The sequence below is a fragment of the Rattus rattus genome, chromosome 18 (assembly GCF_011064425.1).
Source record: "Rattus rattus isolate New Zealand chromosome 18, Rrattus_CSIRO_v1, whole genome shotgun sequence".
Taxonomy (NCBI): Eukaryota; Metazoa; Chordata; class Mammalia; order Rodentia; family Muridae; genus Rattus; species Rattus rattus.
This window is the reverse complement of record NC_046171.1, coordinates 23,390,674-23,416,511: the sequence shown is the minus strand read 5'-3', so window position 1 is coordinate 23,416,511 and position 25,838 is coordinate 23,390,674. Positions and strand designations below refer to the sequence as shown.

At 39.9% G+C, this 25,838-nt stretch overlaps 1 protein-coding gene across 3 annotated transcripts in view; it reads left to right on the top strand.

Moving 5' to 3' along the window:
* Positions 1 to 25,462, top strand: part of Herc4 (HECT and RLD domain containing E3 ubiquitin protein ligase 4) — a 72,125-nt gene extending 46,663 nt beyond the window's left edge. For 2 of the 3 annotated variants that reach the window (XM_032889161.1, XM_032889162.1), the window contains 10 exons: positions 6,976 to 7,095; positions 14,243 to 14,341; positions 15,471 to 15,638; positions 16,071 to 16,214; positions 19,115 to 19,281; positions 19,501 to 19,567; positions 22,554 to 22,636; positions 23,514 to 23,697; positions 24,276 to 24,378; positions 24,740 to 25,339. In XM_032889161.1, the coding sequence (XP_032745052.1) occupies positions 6,976 to 7,095; positions 14,243 to 14,341; positions 15,471 to 15,638; positions 16,071 to 16,214; positions 19,115 to 19,281; positions 19,501 to 19,567; positions 22,554 to 22,636; positions 23,514 to 23,697; positions 24,276 to 24,378; positions 24,740 to 24,948 (1,344 nt within the window). In that variant the 3' untranslated portion in view covers positions 24,949 to 25,339. Of the gene's footprint in view, positions 1 to 6,975; positions 7,096 to 14,242; positions 14,342 to 15,470; positions 15,639 to 16,070; positions 16,215 to 19,114; positions 19,282 to 19,500; positions 19,568 to 22,553; positions 22,637 to 23,513; positions 23,698 to 24,275; positions 24,379 to 24,739 lie in introns of all 3 variants that reach the window. The other variant, XM_032889163.1, reaches the window with a different exon arrangement.
* The last annotated feature ends 376 nt before the right edge of the window (positions 25,463 to 25,838 follow it).

Below are 25,838 nucleotides of genomic sequence, written 5' to 3'. Positions count from 1 at the left end.
GCCACCAAGCCTAATGACCTGAGTTCAATCTGTGGGAAAAGCATAGTTCCAGAACCTGTTTCTACAGGTTTTCCTCTGACCTCCATATGCATGCTTATGGCAGGCATGTACACTCAGTGCAGCACACGGGCACACACACAAGAAAATTAATTAAAACTAAGATGCTATGTGTGATAGCTATGTACTTATTCTTCTCAGTGATTACAGTTAGGGAAGTTTCCTCAGTTTACCCCTTGACGTAGCCTAGGAACAGGGAAACCTAGATCAAGTAAACTATTTTGTCTTCATTGTTCATTTCAGGATGTACTTGTTCCTCCCATATGTCATGTCCTTTGGAAATTTTTCTAAATGGAAAGTAATTCCAATGCTCTAAATGGCATCATGCAAAATACCTTTGATGTCTACTGTCAGGAATGGGTCTATAATCCAAAAAATAAGTTTATTGGGTAATAATTGGGTTATTTTTGAGTTCTTACAGTTTGTTGTAGCAGTACTAGTGCACCGAAAGAAAAAGGCTTACTTAGTATGTCTAGCTTAGTGGCTGTGTATTATAATGGTTTTCAAACATTTGGGGTTGAGGCAAGAAACCTTCAAACTGAATGGATAGAACATAGACTACTTATTCATCATAATTACCCCTTAACCAAAATATTGAATTATAATGTGAAATAAAAACATCGTAATCAGAATTTGTACATTTTATTTTGAACATTTTTTAGTAAAAAAATTATATGCATATTTTTTAATGTTATGGGATTTCCATTTTTCCTTTGCAGATATTTGCTGTCTGCTGTAAGATTGTTTATTATATTAGGTGCTAGGGATTTAGTGATAAGGAACTTATATGATTCTCCCCCCTTTGTAAAGTGGTCATCTAGAAAGATTATGTATGTACAAATAAGTGAATGAATATTTATGATAACATAATTGTTAGATAAAGAAAAATATAATGTATTCATAGAGGGATTAAAGAAGGCTTCTTAGAGAACAGTTGGTTACTTTGTAAGATAGCTTGTTAAGTATATATACCATATAGAAAGGCAGGAGTGTGCGTGTGCGTGCGTGCGTGTGTGTTAGCAAGTTTACGTGCAGTTCTTTTGGATTACTCTTCTGAGCCAGGCATGGTCCACAGGCCTTTATTTTCAGCAGTTGGGAGGCAGTGGCAGATGGGTCTGTAAGTTTGAGGCCAGCATTGCTTACATAGTGTGTTCCAGAACAACCAGGTCTATATAGACAATGCATCAGAAAAGCAAACCCCTTTGATTAGTCTTCAGTTCAGATATTAGCTGGGTGGCTTACAACTTTAATCCCAGCACTGGGAGGCAGAGGCAGGTGGATCTCTGTAAATTCAAGACCAGTCTGGTCTACATAGCTAGATACCCTGTCTCTAAAAATGAAAGGAAAGAGAGGAGAATATTGTGAGCCTGGCCTAGTGCCAGCTACTGGGGTAGCTGAGACAAGATTGTGAGTTGAAGGCCATCCTGGGTTACACACCCAGATCTTACTGGTTTTTGTTATAAATGTGGGTGATTGAGAAAAGGCCATTGTGAAATTTGTGCTTGTGTGCATATGTGGTATTGTGTATGTTTTCTTTTAGCTAATAATTTAGTATTAAAGATTGTAGGGCATAAGGACACACATCTGTAACAGGATGGATAATATCTCACATGTTCTATCTCTGTTTTTTAAGTGGGCCTTGGTTTTGTTTAAAAGTTGTTAATAACAGCTTCCCTAAGGGGCTTTTTATTTTTTCCAAGTGAGAGCATTAGGAAAAATGCCCTGCGTACAGTGCCACACAACTCTAATCACAGCACTCCACAAGGAGATACAGGCAGGCCAGCCTGGTCTGTATAGCTAGTGTCAAGGCAGCCAAGACTATGAGCAGACCTTGTCTTCCTCCCCATTCCCACTCCATTAAAGCAGGAGAAGAGTGCACATGTTCTTACTTGGTAAAATAAAAGGATTAAAAACAACTTTGAAAATAAAAACAGTTCTATTTATGAGACTATTTGAATATAATAATGCATCTTACAAGTAGTATATACAGTTTAATGATAGCTATAATTGGAACATAGTGTTAGTTGTTTTTAACGTAAAAGTCTACAACTCAGTTAAAATTTCAGCTTACCTTTTAGATCAATATGCTATTGATCTTTTTCTTTGAGGAAGAGGTATATAGTGTTCATTCTTATTTTCCTTTAAAGCAAAACTTTGAAATCTGTGAAAATAGAAACTCTTAAAATTATAACATAAAACTCATAATTTTTAAGAGTTTCTATTTTCACAGATTTCACACATCAAACATTAACAAACAATAGCTGTTTATTATACTGCATCCTACTAAAGATGCAACAGACAAAGAGAAGGTTCTAATGAAGGATTGGTTTTTGCTTTTCGACATGGTCTCACTCTGTAGCTCTGGCTTACCTAGAACTTGCTACTTACACCAGGCTTGCCTTGAATGTATGCCCCCACAGGCATACTTGTTGGGGTTCCCAGGCATAGGTCACCATACCCTACTACTTGTTATTTTTCCCATTTACATTTTGCATACATGAACCACAGCATACATGTGGAGGTCAGAGGACAACTTAGAGGAGTCCGTTCTTTGTAGATCCCAAGGATCAAACCCTGTGACCAGGCTTAAAAGGCAAGTGCTGGTTGGGGATTTAGCTCAGTGGTAGAGCTCTTGCCTAGCAAGCGCAAGGCCCTGGGTTCGGTCCCCAGCTCCAAAAAAAAAAAAGAAAGAAAAAGAAAAAAGGCAAGTGCCCTCACCGTTTGAGCCATCTGCTTTCCCAAGAAAAGGGTATTTGTTGGGGTCTTTTGTTTTGAGTTGACCTGGAGCTAGAGATCTGCCTGCCTCTGTCTCCTGAATGTTGGAATTAAAGGTGCCATCATGCCCAGCTCAAGAAAAGGTTTTCATGTAAATTTACTCATTGTGTTGTAAGAGGGAAATGTGTTTAATAAAGTTACTTTTGTTGTTTTCCCTTAGGAAGTTAGTTTTGTTTAATATATATGTTGAATTAACTTTATTACTACTGCTTTAGTATCTTTGTTTAAAGAAAACAATTTCAATCATTTCACAGTCTTTCCAGTGCTTTAACTTTTTTGCTGAAAAAAAAAAAAAAAAAAACCAAAAACCAGAAAACTTTTTTTACTTGTAGCCCATATTGGCCTCCACTTGTAGGCGTATAAGACACTAGAATGTCTGGCCTTCCACAGACAGACCTCCTGCCACTACCTCCTGAGTGCTGTAATCACACAGTAAACCTTTATACCTAATTCTTCTCCTTACTTTACCTAACATCAGACTTTTCATCCTCCCCAACTCCCACTTCCTGCCTTATCAAGACTTATTGGTGTTACTGCTGGCATCTGTTGTTATTGTTGTTGTTCCCAGGTTTGAAGCATTGGGGAAAAACAATTGTATTCATTTAGTTGCTGTAGCCTCTGCATGCCTTATTCTTGAATCTTAGGAATATACTCTCCTTCACTTTCCTGTCACTAGCCTCTCTATCTTCATTTTTCAGAGCCAACAGAATAATTCTCAAAATTTCACTGATTTTATAACCCATTGGCTCCAAAACGTTATTTTCTCCTTAGTTCTTGTTATGGGATTCTGCAACAAAATAGTCAAACCTTTTTTCTAAAGTAGTAAGCATTTACTCTAACCTTAGAGTGGGCAGTTTCTACTGGGAAGACTAGACACACCTAGACTCCCTAGCCCAACTTTTTCTGAACTATCGCTTTTGTCCAGTTTTGGTTTATAATTTTTTTTTATTCTTGTTGGACCAGCTGGGATATGTGGGTTTTTGTCTTCTTTAATTCCTGCTGTTCTCTTTGCCTACAAGTCTAGAGTTGTCTTCCTCAAATTTCCCCCCCCCCTGGGTTTTCATCCTTATTTTTTTTCCTAACAACGTTTCTCTATGTAGCCCTGGCTGTCCAGAAACTCACTCTGTAGACCAGGTTGGCCTCAAATTCAGAGACTGGGCTGCCTCTGCCTTCTGAGTGCTGGGATTAAAGGTGAGCACCACCACCTTAAATCTCTGCGTGCGTGCGTGCGTGCGTGTTGATGTAATAGATATGTAATTGAGCCCAGAATCTGTATGCTAAGCAGGCCTCTATTACTGTGCTGTATGCCTGGCCTCTTCCCTCTTCAGTTTTTATTTTTACCTGTTTTCAAACTTTACTGAAACATTTTAAGAATAATATAATAAATCCTATATTCTCTTTCTTAGACTTAATAATTGCTAACCTTTTGTGTTCTTATCTGTCAGTATATATACATCTCTGAAACATTTTGAAACCATATGCACGTGTTGTTGTTTTTGATTTTTATGCATACAGCCGTGCTCCCTGCATGTTCATACATATATACATGCATGCATGCCTGGTGCCCACGGAGACCTGAAGAGAGCATTGAGATCTCCTAGAACTGCAGTTACAGCTGGTTGTTAGACTTCACGTGGTGCTGCGATCAGAGCCCAGAGCCTCTGTAGGAGCAGCAAATGCTCTCAAGCCTGAGCCACCTCTGTGCCTCCACGCATAGGGCACTCTGTAATATTTCAGTTCTGCTAAGAAAACAAGTGTTAATCTACAGAACAATAAAGTCATTTCTAGTAAGGAAATGAATTATGATCCTGTATAATCCTGCAGCATCTATGCTTATTTAGGTGGCCTCAGCTGAAGCGGGATGTACTTCATATCACTGTTTCTTTGCAGCAGAAGCCCAACTAAAACTTGTTTACAGTTTGTCAGGTCTTGTTACTTTCTTTTGCAGTTTATGATCAGAGTCGTCGTCGTCTTTTTTTTTTTTTTCCTTTAATCAGGGTCTCTTTTATGTTCTTTCTACTACTGTTCTATAGTTTCCATAGGTCTTATGCATGCTTTGAAAAGGGATCTATCTGTAGGCATCTATCCAGTGAGGTGCTTAGTGGTTAAAAGCACTTGTCGCTCTTGAAAAGAACTGGGTTCAGTTTTCAGCACTTGTGGTGGTTCTCAAATCATTTGTTACTCTGTTTCCAGGGGATCCAGCACCCTCTTCTCACCTTCATAAGCACCAGACATGTATATGGTCCAGACATACTTGTAGGCAAAATACTCATACACTTAAAATGATAAAATAAAATTTTTTAAATGTTCAATATTTCGTATTTATAATTGTATATAGTTTAATGTTTCATTTTTCAGTGCTTTCTTGGTAGAGAATTTAGTTGGAATTTCTAAGTAAACTTTTTAAAATATTTATTTATTTAATGTTTGTGAATGTTGTATCTACATGTACACATGCATGCCAGAGGAAGGCATCGGATCTCATTACAGATGGTTGTGAGCTACCATGTGGTTGCTGGGATTTGAACTCAGGGACCTCTGGTAGAGCAGTCAGTGCTCTTAACAGCAGAGCCATCTCTCCAACCCCGAATATTGAATGTTTACTCTATGACTTTGGTAAATGGTTATTTTAGTAATTCCCTTTTTTTTTTTTTTTTATTTTTTGAGACAGGGTTTCTCTCTGTAGTGTTGGCTGTCTTAGAACTTGCTCTATAAACCAGGCTGGTCCACCGGCCTCTGAATCCCAGTGCTGTGTAAAGGCATCCACCACCATGTCCTGGTCATGTACAGTGTTTTTTAAGTAGTTGTTTTATTATCTATGGTCAAGAATCTGTCACTGTTACTGCCAGGATGATGACTTTGTGAGCCTCTTTTATACTTACCACTAGAATTTTTCTGGCCTCTTTTAAAAATTCATTTTGGGTGTGGGAGATGCCTGGGCTATCATGGGACGGTTGAAAGACAACTGACAAAGTTGGATCTCTGCTTTTACATCGTGGGTTCAGAGACTGGGATAAATAAGATGAGTGTGGTTGCAGGCTCCTTCATCCCACAGCCCATTTTACAGGTCCTGCTTCTTTTACTTTCCCTTTAGTTTAGAACCACTGTCCTCTTCACCCTTGGTTTGCATTTCCTTGTGCTTTTGAAGAATTGTGATGAGTGCTGTGAAAGGTCCAGGTCCACAGTAAAGGCTTTCGTGATTGTGCTTTATGAGTTTATACTTGCCTTGCTTGATAAAAGTTTGTGTGCTTGTTGTATTGTGTCAAAAAACACTCCGTCATCCCAGGTCTCTTGGGTACAGGAGTACTCTTCACCGGGGACTGGCTTTCCTTGTGTACATGTTCTCTCTCCATGGAGTCTGCAGCCTTCTTCTGTTTGTTTTAATATCTAGATACCACCTTACATAGTCAGGCTGGAGAGGATGGCTCAGTGGTTAAGAGCACTAACTACTCTTCCAGAGGACCCAGGTTTAATTTTCAGCGCCCACATGGCAGCTCACAACTGTCTGTAACTCCAGGTGTACACAGATATACATGCAAATAAAACACCAGTGCACATTAAAAACCAAAAAAAAAAAAAAAAAAAAACCAAAACCAAAAAACAACTGCTTTTCTAGAGGGCCCGAGTTCAATTCCCAGCACCCATGTCAGGTTGCGTTTTAATGCCTGTTACTCCAGCCCCAGGAGCTCTGACACCTTCTTCTGGCTTCCAAAGGCACCCTACACATGTGGTATGCATTCACATAAATAAATAAGTGAAAGTAAAGAATGATTGAAAGGCTTGCTTGTCCAGACACTAAGTAGCATAGCATTTATCGAGTATTACTCTTACTGTTTAGTTCTTCTTGGCCAACTCAAAGGCCATATAGTTTCTGGTTTATACAATTTATTTTGGTTATAAAGGTATTTATTCCTAGACTTGGTGTTACCGAGTACAAATAGATGTGTCACATCCTAAAAATAATTTATGCCGCCTATAATATAACACTTGGTAATGATTCTGCATGTATAGTAGGCACTGCGTAATTGTTTTTGCTTTGTTTTTGATAGAAAATTAGCTACAGAAATCTCCAAAGCCTTCTTTCCTACTTAAGAACTGAAAGTATAGACTAAATTTAATGTTAATTTCACTTGTTCTTTTAAGGTAAACGAGAGAACAGGACAACTTATACAGTACGACAAGTTTTACATACATGAAGTCCAAGAGCTGATAGACATAAGGAATGACTATATCAACTGGGTCCAGCAGCAAGCCTATGGAGTGGTACGTCCCTCACCTTGTAATTGAGCCTGTGCATCATTTGTACAACACAAAAGGAATATTTGGGAAACAAGTATTCTCATAGCCTTTATTCCAAGTAATGACGCAATAATGTGTTGCATAGATAGCTCTGTTTACATGTAGATATTCTCCCAACACCAAACCAGTGGTGTGCATTGTACTTTTCTCAAGAAAATGCAGGTGTGGCTTGAACTTTCAACTCTTATTTCCTTTGAGATTACTACCTCTTCTCTGGTGTTCATAGTAATAGATATCAGATCTCTTAGAAATGTTAGATTTTTGCTTTAAAACCAGGAGAGAGCCCTGGAACCATTTGTTCTGTATTTTAATTTTATTTCAGACTGTTAATACATATTCACATATGGATGTGCTTCTTTGCATGTGACTAAAGATCTTTAGTAACAAGTTAACGGGTATTTAATAACTTTAGTTACTTAAGCAGCAGATACTTAATATCCTGTAAGAGCCAAGCATAGCAGCCCACTCCTGTAGTCTCAGCACTCCAGTTGCCCAGGAAGTTGTCTGTGGGGCAGCCTGATGACAAAAGGAAAGCAGTCTATAGGCACCTGTGTCTAACCAAGCTAAGATGAATGCTGTCATAATAGATCCCTTTTTAGCAAGCAGATATTGAATATTTGCTGAAATTTGGTAGTCTTCTCACCCAAACTTAGCACAAAGTCACAATGATAGTAAACTTTATCTCATTAAGGAGTTATTTTGGTATTAGCTGTTTTCTAATAAGAAGAGGTAATAGAAAGTTATAGTTTTTGTTTCTTTTTCCCTCATTCTCTCTAATCTATCATATAATTACTGTCTCTCCATTTATGAATGAACATAAAACTGAGTCAATATTGCAGGAAATTGGCTTCTTTCCCAATTGATTGGTCTGAAACTTACCATGTAGACCAGGCTAGCTTTGAACTCACAGAGACTACCTCCCTCTGCCTCCAGAGTTCTTGGTTTGAAGGCTTGTACTATATCTAGTTCTTTGTTTTAAAGAGAGTTCATCACACTTTTGTATTTACATAGAACTTTTGATGTTCCTGAAGCTTTAAGAGATAAGATTCATACGTTCAGCTCTTTTCTTTCTCACGTCCCTTCCCCTTCTCTTGTTCTCCCATTAAATCTCTCCACATGGGGAAAAAAAAAAGATTCATAAGTTCATTGTAGTCTTAATGCTGAGTTGGGTGTCATTGTCATACATTTTTAGTAAAATGTTAGTGACTATCCGAAAGATACTCAATACTATTTTGTGATAATTATGGACGTTTGTATGCAAGTGCAAATATGTACATATATGTGTACATGCATTTTTGTGTATATACACACAAACATATAAATACTGGTTTGGCTAATGGGGTTGGGAGTTGTTTCTCTGAAGATAAATTCTTGCTCTTGTCTAGACTGAATTCAGCCTTGGAAAACTCGTGCTTCAGTTTCCCAGTGCTGGGATTATAGGCCGGTGTCACCATTGGAACTTGTGTACAGTTGTAGGTCTAGAGTTTGGATTAGGGGCTGGAGAGATGGCTCAAAAGGTTAGAGCACTGGCTACTCTTCCAGAGGACTTGAGTTCAGTTTCCATCACCCACGTAATGTCTGACAGCCACTCCATTCCCAAAAGACCCAATTTCCATTTCTGCACTCAATTCTTACATAGACACAATTTTAAAATAATAAAAATTTTAAATATAAATATAAATAAAAATAAAAATTTACTTTATGTGTTCAGGGTGTTTTGCCTATATGTATATCTGGGCTGCATTTGTGTACCTGATGCCTGCTGAGCTCAGACAGAAGGTGGTGTTGGGTCCTCAGGAACTAGAGTTATATATGGTTGTAAGGGACCACATGGATGCTGGGAATTGAACCTGGGTTCTCTGAGAGAACCCATCTATCTGTACTCTCAACTGCTAAGCCATCTCTTCCCTCCCTCCTTTCTCTCTTCCCTTTTGTTCTCTCTCTTCCTCTCCTCCTCCCTTCTCTCCCTTCCTCCCGCCCTCTCCTTTCCTTTCTTCCTTTCTCTTCCTTCCCTCCCTCCTTAATGTGCCAGTGAGCTGCCTCAGCAGGTAGAAGCACTTGTCACTAAAGCTCATGACCTGATATCAGTCCCTGGGACCCAAGTGGTGGAAGAAACTGACTCCTATAAGATATCTTCTGATCTCCACACATATGCTGTGGTGTGTGAATGTGTACACACACACACACACACACACACACACACACAAATAGCTGCAATAAAATTTTAAAAATAAAAGTTAAGAACAAAGTTATGATGACTTGCATATGTTTGGACATACCAGCACTCAGGAAGTGGAGGCAAAATGATCAGAAGTTCACCCTGCTGGTTCTATTTCAGAAGAAAAGAAAGGTCCATGCTGAGTTATTATGTTTGAATTACATTGCGATTTAAGTTAAGTGGTTGTTAAGTTGTGTTAAATGAATTCTTTTTTCCATCTTTGATGTTATTTATTTGTAGGTCACAAATCTTATTTATTCAGTATTGTGTTGTGTGTCTAAATTTGTCCTAGGGAATTAAACTGTATGTGCACAAGGGATAGTGATTGAAATAGCAACCTGTTCAATATATGACTGGATATAGTCTGACAAATGGGTGGGTGTAATACCAGGATAGACCAGCATTGGGAGGACACACTGGTATTTTTGTAGGTAGGGAGTTCTTCTCAGTTGTCAAAAGAATGTTAGAATTTAGCTACCTACAAAAATCAGATAAAACTACACAAGACTTCCCTTATTTCCGATTCCATTTGTCAAATTGGGAGGGGTTGCCCCACTGTGTCCTAAGGCTCTGTCATGTGTTGTAAAGTTTGAGTAGAACTCAACTACTACACAGCCAAGTGCAATTTGTTATAGGATAAAGATTCAGATTAAAATTAGATAGGTTAAGACAATAAGGAAGACTCTAGGAGAGGTAACCGTAGCAGAGCATGTCACATGTCATGGGAAGTCACAAATGGGTACCTGGTATTCATGTTTGAGATAGCATTAGCTCAGGATTGCTAAGCAATGAAGCCAAAACTGTTTTTAGTTTCTGGGCAGTCATTTCCCACAAGGTGGCTAGATTTCTTAATCTGCATGAACGAGTGTTATGTCTCTGTGTATAAATGAGCACACACACATGCACAGAGGTCAAATCACAGCATCAGATTCCCAGGATCTAAGTTACAGGTGACTGTGAGGGTCCATGTGTGTGTTAGGAACTGAACCTTGGTCCTCTCAGTAAGAGCAGTAAGTACTCTCTACTGCTGAGCCTTCTTCCAGCTCCACGTCTGAACTTCCTGAAGGTAGAACTGATATTTGATAGCTGAAGTCTGCATCATAAATTACATTATTTACATTGCCAGCAGCTAAAGATATCCTAGTCATTCCAAAGACTCAATTTGCCCAGGGCAAATGTTGTATGTTCTTTAAAAGTTAATTCTTCACCACAGAAGGCATCAGGCAGGCATACATTCAGTAGCACGTTTCTGAAGATTGTAGTGCTTGAGTACTGTGAGCATAAACACAGCATATGTGGAGGCTTTCAGTAAGACAGCAGGGCTCAGTTGGTAGGGTACTTGTGTAAGGTGGGAAGCCCCGGGTTCTATACTCAGCACCGCCCGAGACTGGGCGTGCTAACATATGTCTGCATTCCCAGGAAGTGAGCGGATCCTAAACTACATACTGAGTTCAAGGCCAGCCGGAGGTCCATGAGACCTGCCTTAAAACAGTCTGTACATACGTGGGCTGGGCATGCGGATAGACCACTCACTGTCCAAGTTAGTGTGCTTAGTGTCTGCAAGACTCTGAGTTTAATCCCCAGATTGGGAGAGGCGAGGGGGGGTGTAAATTTCTTTTCTATTCTCTTAGTAGGCTCTCATTATTATTCCTATTATATCTGTTTTTGCAAGTTATCAACATCTGTGTTCTGTCTTGTGCTTTTTATTTTAAGTTAATATTGTTTTCAAAAATTGTTTCACTAGTAGGGCTGGCAAGATAGCTCAAAGTTAGGGAAAAAGTACTTGCTATGCAAACAGGAAGAGAGCCAACTTACATAGACTGTCTCCTGACCCCCATGTCTCCTGACCTCCTGACACCTGTGTTCTCTCTCACAATGATAATAAGTATAAGGAACTAAACAAATTAAGGGAACAGACTAAGCATGGTGGTTACATGGTACCTTGAAAACAGTGCTGAGGGGATAGAGGCAGGCTGATGGATCGCTCGAGTTCAAGACTATCCTGGCCTCCCAGGGGTATATAGTGAGAGAGACAGACAGACAGAGAGAATGAATATAGCTTAAGGGGAAAATACAACCACGACAAGGTACCTTCTATTTCCTGGTGATCAGTCACATAATGTATATCAGCTTTTCTCTCATTCTGCTTCTATGTAATATACTAAAGGTTTTTTTAGTTCATTGAGGTCAAGGCTGAGAAGTAATTTCTAATATTTTCTAGGTAAATAAACAGCCATCAGCGTGTTTCAGGCTAGGAATTAGTTTGCTAGTCTACGTAAATTCTGCAAGGGGGAACTTGGTTGCTGAGACCAGATTTCATTATGTTCAAACCTGATAACTCCAAACTGCTGACCAAGTGCACAAAAATCTTTACTTCCTAGATGGAGAGTGGAAGGTGTTAGGGGACAGTGAACCTTATTGTTAATTTATTTTCTACCTCTGTGCTGACTAGAAATAGAACACTAACACTGCTCTTTCCTCATTCCGCATTCTGCGCTGCTGTCTTAGGATGTCAGCCTTGGAATTACTGAGGTAAGTCTGCTGCCATAAAGTCTCAGAGTCATGAAGGGTGTGCTGCTGTTTCCTGTGTGAAGAGTCAAACTTGTCTGTAGTGTGAGTTCTTGTTTGTTTTTTAATGTATATATATATATATATACACACACACACACACACACACACACATTTGCTTTTAAATATGTATATTATGTTGTTTTTAAAAGTTAACTCCATAGAAATTACCCCAAATAATATCAGGATGTCCTGTATACTTCAGAAGGGTTTTCTGAATTAAAACCTGTTGCTGGGTGGAATGGTGTGTGTCTTTAATCCCAGCACTTGAGATGCAGAGGCAAGCAGATATCTGAGTTTGAGGCCAACCTGGTCTATATGGTGTGAGTTCAGACCAGCCAGGGCTGCACAGTAAAACTGTCTTGGGAAAAAACCAGCAGCAACAACAAACAATTACACTACTTAACATTACACTTACATGATACCTTCTAACAAGATTTACTTTGAAATATTTCCAGTTCTTGTCACCCAATATATTCTTGTCACCAAATACAGTAGGTTTTGAGAAATAAATTTTATTTTCAAAAATTTTTTTAAAAGATTTATTCATTTAATGTATGTGAGTACACTGTCGCTGTCTTCAGACACACCAGAAGAGGGCATCAGATTCCATTACAGATGGTTGTGAGCCACCATGTGGTTGCTGGGAATTGAACTCAGGACCTCTGGAAGAACAGTCAGTGCTCTTAACCACTGAGCCATCTCTCCAGCCCCTTATTTTCAAATTTTATAAATGCTTACCTAAATAAAATGATCTTTTTCTAACCTAGTAATTGATACTCACATTGTTCCTATTCTGGGTGTTACCTTAATATAGAAAGTTGTAGTACTGACCTGAATAGTGGGCAGCCTATGCTTTCTTTCTCAGAACTAGAGTATGGTTACTTTATGTTGGGTGTTGTTTTGCTTTGTTTTGGCTTAAGGAGTATGGTTTTCCTAGTACTTGAACTAATGAACATTAGTTAGGTTACAGTATATAATTACTGTTTGTTGTTTGTTTCCTCAGTAAGTGTCATATAAAACTATGAAAAGATAGGGCTGCTGGTATCAGACACAGCTCAGTGCTAAAGTTCTTGCTGTCATGCACAAGGCTCCATGCCCAATCCCCAGCAGTGTAAGACTTTGTGTTGTGGGGAGGGGAAGTGAAAACACAGTTTGAAAACACAGTCAGGACTTAAAATCATTTGAAATGTTGTATGCACATTATCTATAGGAGCTAAACCCAGCATTTCAACCTGTGGGTAAAAACTGACCCTGTCACAGGGTTGCCTAAAAATCATTGGAAATAACGATATTTATGTTATGATTCCTAACAGTAACAGAACTGTAGTTATGAAGTAGTAAAAAAAATAACTGTTTTGAGGTCACCACATGAGCTATATTAAAGGGTCGCAGCATTGGAAGGTTGAAACCACTGAGCTAAACAGAGATCTATAGTGATGTTGTATGGAAATGAAGATTGAGGAATATGGAGATGGTTCAGTGGTAAAGGTATCTGCCATTGGACCTACATGCTGGAAGGAGAAAACAGCTATTGCAGACTGCCCTCTGACCTCCAGGCATACATTATGGAATGTTTGGATGCACAGAAAAATGGAAAATTAAAAAAAAATTAAATGTCATTTCTGTAAAAGTTCCAGCAGTGTGGCTCAGCAGATAAAGGCACCTGCTGCCACACCTGAGAGCCTAGGTTCAGTCCCTAGGACACACCTGATGGAAAGAAAGAACTCACCTCTGACCTCCACATATGTGCTATGTATGATGCCAGAATGCCTGCAGACTTATTCCTACAAAATTACACACGATTTTAGTCCCAGCGCTCAGGAGGCAGAGGCAAGTGGATCTCTTAAGTTCTGGGCCAGCCTTGTCTACGTAGTTCCAGGACAACCAGGGCTTTATAGATAGACCCTGTTTCAAAAATCCAAAAGAAACAGAATTCCCCTGGGGATTACTACTTCAGTACCTACCATCTTTACGTTAAACTCAGTTGTGGCACACACTGTTATCCCAGTGAAGGTACAAACTCAAGAGCCAGCCTGGGCTCAAAACCAAAAGGGCTAAGGATGTATGTGATCCAGTGGTTGAGCACTTCACAAAGCCTTAAGTTCATTAACAAGCTGCTGGCTGCAGCTTTATGGGCTGGTTCATTCTGATGCCTTATATAAAATGAATAAAAATCATGTAGTCAAAAATGAGTGATGGTTTTGAAGTTTTCCAACTACTCCAGGTAATGAACCAAGAGTGTGATGATCATCTTTACCAAAAATGACAGCACCCACACACCAGAGCCAGCTTGAACTGATGAGTTCACTTCCTCTCTTCCAGTTGGCAGATATCCCTGTGACAATTTGTACATATCCATTTGTATTTGATGCCCAGGCAAAGACTACTCTGCTACAGACAGACGCAGTCTTGCAAATGCAGGTGAGTGCTAGTGCGGTGGTAATTTGATGTGGGGATATTTTTTAAAACTGCCTGTATTTTTTTTTTTATATTTTGTTGGTGGTGGTGGAGTTTTTTGTTTGTTTGTTTTTATTTTTTAAAGATTTATTTATTTATTTTATGTATACAAGTACACTGTAGCTGTCTTCAGACACACCAGATCTCATCACAGATGGCTGTGAGCCACCATGTGGTTGCTGGGAATTGAACTCAGGACCTCTGAAGAGCAGTCAGTGTCTGAAGACAGCTACAGTGTACTTATATACAATAAATAAATAAAATCTTTTAAAAAAAAAAAAAAGTTCAATGTAGAAGCAGAGGCACTTCATCGCTTAAATGGAAAGAGTTTGAAATTGACCTGAGCCCGGCATGGTGACACCCGTGTAATCCCAGCTCTGTCTATATACTGAGGTCTAAAACAGCCAGTACTACAGAGACCCTAGTGCAAGGAAGGAAGGGAGGAGGGGGAAATTATATTGAGGTTGGTAATATATAAATAATTTTTTTTTTTTTGCTGGTAGGGGCTGGGAAATGTTTTATGAGGAGCAATACGTGTGTGTGTGTGTGTGTGTACTTTATGTTTGTGTGTATATATGTATATAAATGATAACACAATGAAACTCATAACTTTGTTAACTAGAATAAGTAAAATTGCTGGGCATTGGTGCTTGCATGTGATCCTAGCCCTTACCCAGCGATTGGACACTTAACAAAGGGAAAGCATTTGGTTGGGGACTTGCTTGCAGTTGTAGCAGGGGAGTCGCCGTGGCAGAAAGTGGACGGCAAGGCACCGAAGCAGCTGCTCCACAGTCTAATCCTGGTCTGCAGGCAGGAGCAGAGAAGGCAGGGGCCGGGCCTGAGGTGGGCTTTTGAGACCGCAAAGCCCATGCACAGTAATAGGCATCCTCCAACAAGGCCACGTCTCCAATCCTTCCTAAATAGTCCACCTCCACTGCTGGGAACTAAGTATTCAAGTACATGAGCTTATGGGGGTTGTCATTCACATTCAGACCTCTGTCCATGTTCAGCTTCATAGCAAGGTCAGGTTAAATACGACTACCTGAAAGTAAAATAAAATCCTGCTTTATTTGTGTGTTTGTTTGCTTTCTAGATGGCTATTGACCAGGCCCATAGGCAGAATGTCTCCTCTCTTTTTCTGCCAGTGATTGAGTCTGTGAATCCTTGCTTAATTCTGGTTGTTCGCAGAGAGAATATTGTAGGAGATGCAATGGAAGTCCTCAGGAAAACCAAGAATATAGATTATAAAAAGCCACTCAAAGTAAGTAAACACTTTGTATAAATTGGAACTTACATGTAAAAGCTGTTCTGGGGTGTGTGTGTGTGTGTGTGTGTGTGTGTGTGTGTGTGTGTGTGTGTGTGTGTGTGGTTTTTGTTTTGTTTTTAATTACAGACTTACTTTATTCTGTATGTATGTGTGCACCCTGTACATGGCCTGATCCTGCAGAGGTCAGAAAGTAAGGTTAGATCCTATGTAATTGTAGCTGCAGATGGACGTGAGCCACCAAGTGAGTGCTGGTAACCAAACCTGCGTCTTCTGCGAGAGCAGTGGCTGCTTCTGACCACTGAGTCATGTAAATTATCTATTCGACTTTTGAGACTATAGGTCGCTGAACTGTATTAGCAGTGGATAGCATGTGCCCAGGTCTTGGCTGTTCATCGTCTGTCCAGTGCTCACACTACCCTGTTTTAGGTTATATTTGTTGGAGAAGATGCTGTTGATGCTGGAGGTGTACGCAAAGAATTTTTCTTGCTCATCATGAGGGAATTATTGGATCCTAAATATGGCATGTTTCGATATTATGAAGATTCCAGGCTTATTTGGTTTTCAGATAAGGTAATTGACCATCTACCACAATTATTTCTTTATATCTTTGTTTCTGGTCAGAGGTCTGCTTTATTACAACGTGAAATTAGGGATGTTTAGACTTATTGTCAAAACACAGCCTTGTATTTTACACATTGAACAATCAGCTTTAAAATGATGAATTTTCCTTCTGAGTATTTCAGTTTAGAAAATTGCGTGGTAATTACTTTATTAGCTTCTCTTGCTGCGGAGATTGCATTAGAGATCCCTGATGTCATATAATTTAGAATAAGGATCAGTAAACTATAGTATGTGAGCCAAGGCTTCCAACCATATATTTTAATACAGGAAGCCACCTGTTCGCTATGACTGCTTTGACACATGCCCATCAGAGATAGTTGATAGTTACTAAGATATTACCAGCTGCTCCTTTACAGGAAATGTTTGGGTTCTGTTTTGTAAAAAATTTCTGAGTCACCTATACAGTTTATAAATTTCTTTATATTTAGCCTTGGTTGAAAGAGGCTGGCTGTCTTGTGTGAGGATAGCAGCTATTGCTGTTCAGTGCTTAGGGTAATTCTGAGGACTACAAAATACTGCACTGTAATTACACTGTCTTGGATGCTTGTATAGAGAGAGAAGCTTGGCCTCATTCATTCGGTAGGCATCCAGTTCATGGGCCTGTCCAAGCGTTTGCTGGCGTCCTCCAGTGGTCGCAGCTTAGGTCTTGGTCTTTGTTTGCTCAGTTTGTTTAGTTCTCTGCACTGATGCCTGCCCTCATTGTCCTATCTATCGAGGGCTTCAGGGGCTCCTGGGTGGGATCATGTCAAGCATCCTCAGCACTCTGGTAGTTCTGCAAAATGTTCAGGACTTTAAAAATACAGCCAAACAATAGCCTCAATATTATAATGGACATGGAAATAAAAACATTTTAAGTTAATGTATAATTTATTTCATCTTTTTTTTTTTTTTTGGTTCTTTTTTTCCGGAGCTGAGGACCGAACCCAGGGCCTTGCGCTTCCTAGGCAAGCGCTCTACCACTGAGCCAAATCTCCAACCCCAATTTATTTCATCTTTAAAGTATAGATAGCTAAGGTGTTTGCTGTCATTTGAAATAGTTGAACTCTATTATTTTGATTATTATGGTTAGTTTATCAATGTGAACATGATTAAGGGTTTTTGGAATTGGTTATTTTAGTGTAATTTAGTTTTATAAGTATATAAAATGTCTGTATAATTCTAAACCAGATTTACAGAAAAAGATACTGGAAGAAGCTTTGTACCTTACTTTATTTTTGAAGTGAGGTCTCTCTATGTAGCCCTGGCTATTCTGGAACTCCATGTAGACCAGACTCATCTTAAACTCGCAGAGATCCTCTGCTTCTGCCAGTGTATGCCACCACCCCTGCCTTCTTCCTGATACTCTTAATTTAGCCTCCCTAGTTGCCAGGATCACAGGGATGTACCACCATAATTAACTTGGATGTATGTTATATATTTGTTTTGTTTGAGACATGGTCTCACTATGCACCTCCAAGTAGCCTGGAGCTCCCTGTGTAAACCAGACTGGACTCTAACTCACAGGTCCACCTGCATCTTCCTTAGCACTGGAATTAAAGGAATGCTCTAGCACTCAGCCTTGAATTTAAAAAAATTTTTTTTAATATTTTTAAGGGTCGTGTTTATAGCTCAGTTGGTAATAAAGCACATGTCTTAGAAGCATAAAGATTTGAAATTAATCCCCAACATCCACCAACTCAACAAGCTTGGCATAAGGGCTGCAGAGAGATGGGTCATTGGTTAAGTAATACTGGCCGCTATTCCAGATGTCCTGAGTGCAATTCCCACATGGCCACTCACAACTGTTAATAGTCCTGCGGGATCCTGGGATCCAGTGTCCTCTTCTGGGGAATTGATCTACATGCAGATAATAACATCCATATACATAAAATAAATCTTTACAACGCTCCCGCCTCCCCTCCCCCCCACAAAAGCTTGGTATAATTATGCAGGATACAGTGATTCACGCCTGCAATCCCAGCACTCAAGAGGTGAGTTTAAGGACAACTTAAGCTATATCTAAAATTCCAGTTTTGGGCCAGACCCTGCCTCAGACAAATAGCAGAAAGCTAGGCATGGAGATAGGTATGTGTGACCCCAGTGCTAGGCAGGCAGAGTCAAGTGATCTCTGGGGCCCACTGGTCAGATAGTCTAGACTCATTACTGAGCTCCAGGCCAGTGAGAGACCATATTCCAAAGGTTGCTAGCTTTCTCGATGATAGCCACAGTTGTCTTGGACATGCACATGCACACACATGCACATACACATATACACGCACCCAGAACAAATTTTCTTTTAAGGTATTTTGCTTTTGTTGTCTGTCAGCCATCCTCTCATTCCCACCCTCCCAGGTATTAAACTCACAGCCGTGGCCATCACAGGCAAGGCCTAACAGCGCACATCTAATGTTTAACCACATGGAAGTGCTTTTGTTTGGAGAGAGTCGGTTGTGAAGCCATATATGTGTCTGTTAATCTTGATGGTCCAGGAACTGCCATATATACCTGCTGGCCTTGAACTAACAGAGATCCTCCTGCCTCTGCCTCCCAATTGCCACGACCCCTAAAACTTTTTTTCTTCATTGAAGGCTGAGAGTGATGGAGCATGCCTTTCCTTCTAGCGCTGAGGATCAAAGCTGTGTCCTCCCACTCCCAGCTAATAAACAACGTTCTAAAGAGAAAGTACATTGCATGGAACTGTACCCAGTGATGTTCATGCCAAGGAGACAGGAGTAGGAATGAGCTGCTTTCTCATTGGTTGCTTTTCTGTGTATTCAATTTTTTTCTATTACGAAGAACGTATTAGTACTAGAAATCAAGATTTAGCTCAGAAGACAAGACTTTCACCTTTTTTCTTCTTTGTGTTTTAGACATTTGAAGACAGTGATTTGTTCCACTTAATTGGTGTTATCTGTGGATTAGCAATTTATAATTTTACTATTGTGGACCTCCACTTCCCTTTGGCTTTATATAAGAAGCTACTGAAAAGGAAGCCATCCCTGGATGATCTGAAAGAGCTGATGCCAGATGTAGGGAGGTGAGTGGTTAGAAAGTGCTAAGGCAGGGCTGAGGCAGAGGAGAGGGCTGCACTAGAAGCTTTTCTTCTAGGAATAACCAGGCTTTGTTGCTTTTGTGAACGATTTTAAGGAAATAAATACAGTTTCAGTGCAGCCCAGTGTGTACTAACTGATGAGCAGAGTTGTCATTAACGACCGGTTCACTTTAAAGAAGTACTTGTTTGTTTGGTTTTTTGCAGAAGCATGCAACAATTGCTGGACTACCCGGAGGACGATATAGAGGAAACATTTTGTCTAAACTTTACGGTAAGATGAGCAGACGTAGGTTGGCCTCACTATCTAACAGCTGTGCTTTAGGATTTCTCTCTTCCAAAGACCAAGTGCTTTTTGGTTGGTTTTCCGAGACAGGGTTTCTCTGTGTAGCCCTGGCTGTCCAGTAACTTGCTCTGTAGCCAGATTGACCTCGAACTCAAGAGAGATCTACCTGCCTCTGCCACCAGTGCAATTTTTTTAAATGTATATTCAAATATATACATTTAGATCTATATTTTATGGGTGTTTGGTCTGCGTGAATATGTAGCACAGGATCTCTTGGGACTGGAGTTACATATAGACAGTTGTTAGCTGTTATCTGAGTGCTGAGAATTGAATCTAGGTCCACTGGGAGAGCAGCCAGTGCTCATAACCATAGCCATCTCTCTAGCCCCGTGGATGGGATTTTTTTCTTTTTAAAGATTTATTTATTATATACAAGTACACTGTAACTCTCTTCAGACACACCAGAAGAGGGCATCAGATCCCATTACAGATGGTTGTGAGCCACCATGTGGTTGCTGGGATTTAAACTCAGGACCTCTGGAAGGACAGTAATCCCCGTAGATGGGATTCTTAACCCTACAGCTAACATTTATTGATCTTTTACTTTGTGCCAGCCACAGTTCATGGATTATTTCATTCATTCCTCAGTGAACCTATGAAATTGTTTTTATCCTTGATTTACAGATGAAGAAACCTGAAGTAGTTGCATGTCAGTCACTGTTCACCTGCTGTGCTTTCAGTAACTAGGTATTTTGATGATTACAATTAGAGAACTTAGAGACTCACCAGGGATTCATTCTCAGCCTGTGACTATAGGAACGATTAGAGATGGGAAGATAATCGAAAGACAGTTTTACTAATGAGCTTAAGACTGCCTAATAGTATGTGTCTCTTCTTGCTTAACTGCTCAGTTCTGTCCTTCCACCATGCAGTGAACTCATGCTGTCAGGCTTGCAATAGCAAGCACCCTTAACCACTGAGCCATCTTGCCAGACCTTAGATTGGAAGGTGTCTGGTGTATTTGTAAGGAAATTCAGTGCATGTTTAAGAAGTAAAATTGGTATTTTTTTTTTTTTCCTCACAAGAAAAAATCTTATTGGGGTCTGCAAGAGAACAGCACTCACTTCTCTTACAGAGGACCCTGAGTTCAGTTTATAGCACTCCATTTGGGAAGCTTACAATTCGGTTGCCATTAACTTAGGTACGTGGTGCAGTGTCCCAGCACTCTGGTACACATTTGCACATACAGACCTACACACCTCAGGTGATGGCTTCTGCTGAGGGCGAGTCAGGTTTCTTTATAGGTGTGGATTATGCTCCTGAATGGCCATAACCATCCACAGAGATGGATACCACCAAAGTCTAGCTTGGCGAACCATTGAGATTAGGGTTGCTTACAGGAATATGAATAGGGAATTACTTACGGGAGCAGAAATGATGGTTGCATCACCAAGACCACCCACCCCAACATGGGTGACAGGTCATAAAAGCTGGGAACCTGGAGTTCCTGCACACAACCAAGTGACTCTGGCCTAAACTTCCTCTAGGCCGCTGGTCTGGTCTGTCTTTTTTGCAGTTCAGCTTCCTGCCCTCTGAGAAGGACTCTGAGTTCTTAATGCTTACTATGGCAGGGAGGACCCCAGTGTGAGAGGTAGGAATGAGTTGGGAGGAAGTTATTTTTAAAAAATAACTAGGCTAGAAAGATGGTTCAGCAGCTAAGAGCTCACTGCTCTTCCAGAGTTAACTTCCATCAGCCACATGGTGGCTTACACAACCATCTGTAATGGGATCTGACGCCCTCTTCTGGTGTGACTGAAGAAGACAGTTACAGTGTACAGGTATAAATAAATCTTATTAAAAAACTAAGTAGTAGCCAGGCCTAATGATGTAATGATGTGTACTTTTAACCACAAGGCAGGGGCAAATAAATCTCTTGAGCTCAAGCCCAGCCTGATCTATACAGTAAGACCTGTTTTGAAAAGGCAGAGGTGGAAGGAAGACTCTGTGTGTGTGTGTGTTGGTGGCAAATCAAACATTTTTTTCCTGATACTCTGTTGTAGATTCTCCATGCTCCTTTTATTAAAAACTATATGAGAACGTAGACATTTCTTCTTTTCAAACATTAACTGGTGTATGTGTGTGTACACTGACTGACTTCCTGAGACATTGAGATGTCTTCCTACTGTGCTTACGCTTGAGGAGATAGGGTCCCTCCACATGCTGGACTACTGGCCAGAGCGTGGTCCCAGTCGGATACAGCCTTGGTGTTGGGGACCCAGCTCAATCTCACAGGCTTGCACTTTACCCACTGAATCGTTTCTCCAGCTTCTGTAGTTTGGCTCTCTCCAGCTTATTCCTCTGTTGATACCATTCTATCATACAGTAATCAATCATACTCTGATGTGTTTTTAGAGCCACTTGCCATGCATTTTCAGAACTTGATTACTTTCTTTTCCTTTTGTTGAGTTGATGTGTGTGGTGTGGTAGGTTTGTTGATTCCCGTGTAGTGATACATGTTGTTCTTCTCTCCTCCTTTATCAGGTAGTGAACTGAAAGGCTAGGATATATTCATACTTGGCAACCCAGTCCCACCTTAGTGCTTTGTGGACTAAAAAAAAGACTAGTAAAAGGAATAAAAGGTTTTTAGTAATGTACCTCCTTATAAACCAAATTAAAACTACCTATGATCAAATCAGTGTGACAAAAGCACATGGCTCATGTGGGGAAAGTGCAGGGCCAGGGCAAGTGGGACAGCAGCCTGTCAGCCTCACATGTCATTTGTTATGAGGCATGCCTAAGTGCCTGTATTTAGCTAACCAGACCCTGGACTGCTGTGGGACATCAGACTACTAGAAAAGGTGGGATCCAGTGGATCTGAGAATTTGTAAGTAGGTTCTTGGTAGCATAGTTTTGACTCATATTTGTTAGTTTGTATATTTAATGAAAGAAGATGTTACTTTTTTAAAATTTCTAGATCACAGTTGAAAATTTTGGTGCAACAGAAGTGAAAGAGCTGGTTCTGAATGGTGCAGACACCGCTGTTAACAAACAGAATCGGTAAGTGGATTGCACTGGACTCTGCAAATGATGAGGGTTAGTAGGCATTTTCTAATGTTACTAAAAGTGGCACAAGAAAGAAAACAGTATTGTACATTGTATGTGGTGCACACTTGAGGAGGGCAAGAGCAGGCAGATGCTCTGATCCAGCTAGGACAAAAAACCCATAACATTTGAACATTTCATGGGAAAGTAGTACTCCTTTGCTCGTGAAATCGCTAAAGGAAGGAAATGAACATGACAGATGAGAAATGAGAAGAAACAACAAACATGGTTTGAAAGATGGATTGGAATACCCAGAAGACACCAGTTTATTTTGCAGATAGCAGTTCAGATGCTGAGTTAAACTCACTCTTAGAAAGTGCTAAGTGGGGGTTGGGGATTTAGCTCAGTGGTAGAGACCCTGGGTTCGGTCCTCAGCTCCGGGGGGGGGGGGGGGGGGGGGGGGGGCTAGGGGGGTCAGACACTTATAGGCTATTTCTAATGAAAAATAGCTATCAAATAATTTCGGAGTATTCCCAAATCACCAAAAAATACTGTCACAGCAGGTCTGCCCTAAGAAGCTATACAATATTCCTATGAAGAAATACCAAGAAATAGATAGTAATAAGTGTTCTTTCAAGATCATCTTTAAGATGATTTTGTTTGCTTGGTTTTTTTTAAGTCTCTACATAGCCTCGGCTGGCCTAGAATCAGAGCTCCAAAGTGCTGGAGATAAAATATGTATGTCATCACACCTGTTTTTATTTTTAATGAAGGAGGAATAGGGCTTGGTGTGGTTTTGGATTGATTTCTTTTTACACATAATGAGAAAGTAGCTTACAAGTATTGGATATTCTCCATAAATGGTGCGTGTGACCATTGTTTTTATTTCTAGGCAGGAGTTTGTTGATGCCTATGTGGATTACATATTCAATAAATCAGTGGCATCTTTATTTGATGCTTTCCATGCCGGCTTTCATAAGGTCTGTGGAGGAAAAGTTCTTCTGCTCTTCCAGCCCAATGAATTACAAGCTATGGTTATTGGGAATACAAATTATGATTGGAAAGAACTGGAGAAGGTAAGGGGGGAAAAACCAACCTTTGTTAAAAAGGAAAAGCCCTTTTGTGTGCTTTTTTTGCCCTTCCCTTGTGTACAAAATCCTTGTGGTTTCCTGCCCTACAATGCACTCTGTGGTAGCATTGGTGAGGTGGTTGGGAAATGTGCTAGAGGAACCCTACCCTGAGACTGAGTGACTTTCTATCCATGCTTAAGACTTTAGTTTCTGCGGTTGGGGATTTAGCCCTGGGTTCGGTCCCCAGCTCCAAAAAAAAAAAAAAAAAAAAAAAAAAGACTTTTGTTTCCCTGTTTTTCTGTGGTAAACTGGTGCCCACCCCTGGTGAGAGGAGGGGACTACAAAGGAAAAGACTTGTTGCTCTTACCATTTTTGTTTTAAAAGGGGGAAAAAATAGTAGAAACATTCTGATTTGTCTTCCTGAAAATAATATAAGGAACTTTTACCCAATCCCATGTTGGTGTTTAACAATTTTAGTAAATTCTTATTGACTTATTGTCTTTTCTCTTTCTGGAGAGTCAGTATTTTCAAACTGTAAAATGCAAATGATGTGCTTATATCCTTAATGGTTGTATTATTTTTAGAATACAGAATACAAAGGAGAGTATTGGGCAGAACATCCCACGATAAAAATTTTTTGGGAAGTATTTCATGAATTACCACTAGAAAAGAAGAAACAATTCCTATGTAAGTATATATTCTAACTGCATGTTCTCTTCTAGATCAGTTTAGTCTGTTATTAAGACTTTTATGTATCTGTATACTGACACAGAGTATGTCAGGTCCCCTTAGAGTTGTGAGCTTAAGTGAAGTCTGTGCAATTGCCTGAAGTCCTGTTTCAGTGTTGGAGGACTAGAGCGCTGGAAACATAGCTTAGCAAGTGAAGCCTGACTCCCCAAGAGAACTTCAGTGTTTCAAAATGACTCTTCCAAAAAGATCCAATCCAAAATACTTTGCCATTGTTCTTCCAGAATGTATTGTGTACTTCATTATTTAGATAATGAATGCAAAGTTAAGACTGTGTTGTCTAAATCGTTTTCCTTGGCAGTATTTTTGACAGGTAGTGATCGAATTCCTATTCTTGGTATGAAGAGTCTGAAACTAGTCATCCAGTCAACAGGAGGTGGTGAGAGCTATCTCCCGGTTTCCCATACCTGTTTTAATCTTCTAGATCTCCCAAAATATACAGAGAAAGAAACCCTACGATGTAAACTGATCCAAGCTATTGATCACAATGAAGGCTTCAGTTTAATATAACCTTGGAGTTTTGACTTTTCTGTTTAGTGCAAAGGCATCAAACTACTCGTTTTTCTTGTGAATTCAGCAGTGAAGAGTTACTTCTGTAATTCTTGCCTAAAAATTGTTCACTACTGTACTGATGAAAGCCAAAAATTAAAAACTGTACAGAACCATGAATTGTACCATCCTCATAAACATACAAGTATTGTGAATACATTAAAGTTTTACTAACAGTAATTTTTAAGAGTTTGCATATTTCAGAAATGACCTGATGTGTGGGTGCATGGAAATGTTGCTTCAATCACTGGGTTAAAAACAAAACAAAACAAACCATGGGCCTGCCAATAGTCATTTGATTATTTTTCCATTTTGTAAATAAAGATTTTGTAATAAAATAGTGACATTCAGATACCAGTAGTTTCTATTGAACTGAGTTTTAAGGGTTATAAATTATGATTCAGTCTGACTTGCAGATTCTACTATGAAAGCATGGTAGAAACAATCTTTTTGCTACAATAAATGTCCATGAAGACCTAAGACTTAACCTTTTTCTCTCAGTCCTGAGATATGTTGGCTAGTGGTTGCCAGAAACAGAACAAGTGGGAAACACATGTTACAGCTTCAAAACTGATGCTGGCAGTACGGTGCACATCTTATGGTGCTGTCTCATGTGAAAGTGAGTTGATTCTACTAACTACACTACAATGCAAAAACGCCATAAAAAGCATTAAGAGTGTTTACAAGATGTCATCCTGACATCCACTGCGGCAGGAGCGGGAAACACAGACCAATCCATACAACCACTTCTCCACTCAGCGTATACCTTTCTGCCAGGTCGTCTTTTACATGACCAGCTTTGGATTCATCTGGTCTGACATTGGAAAACTCAGGCCAACACCTCAGTCTAC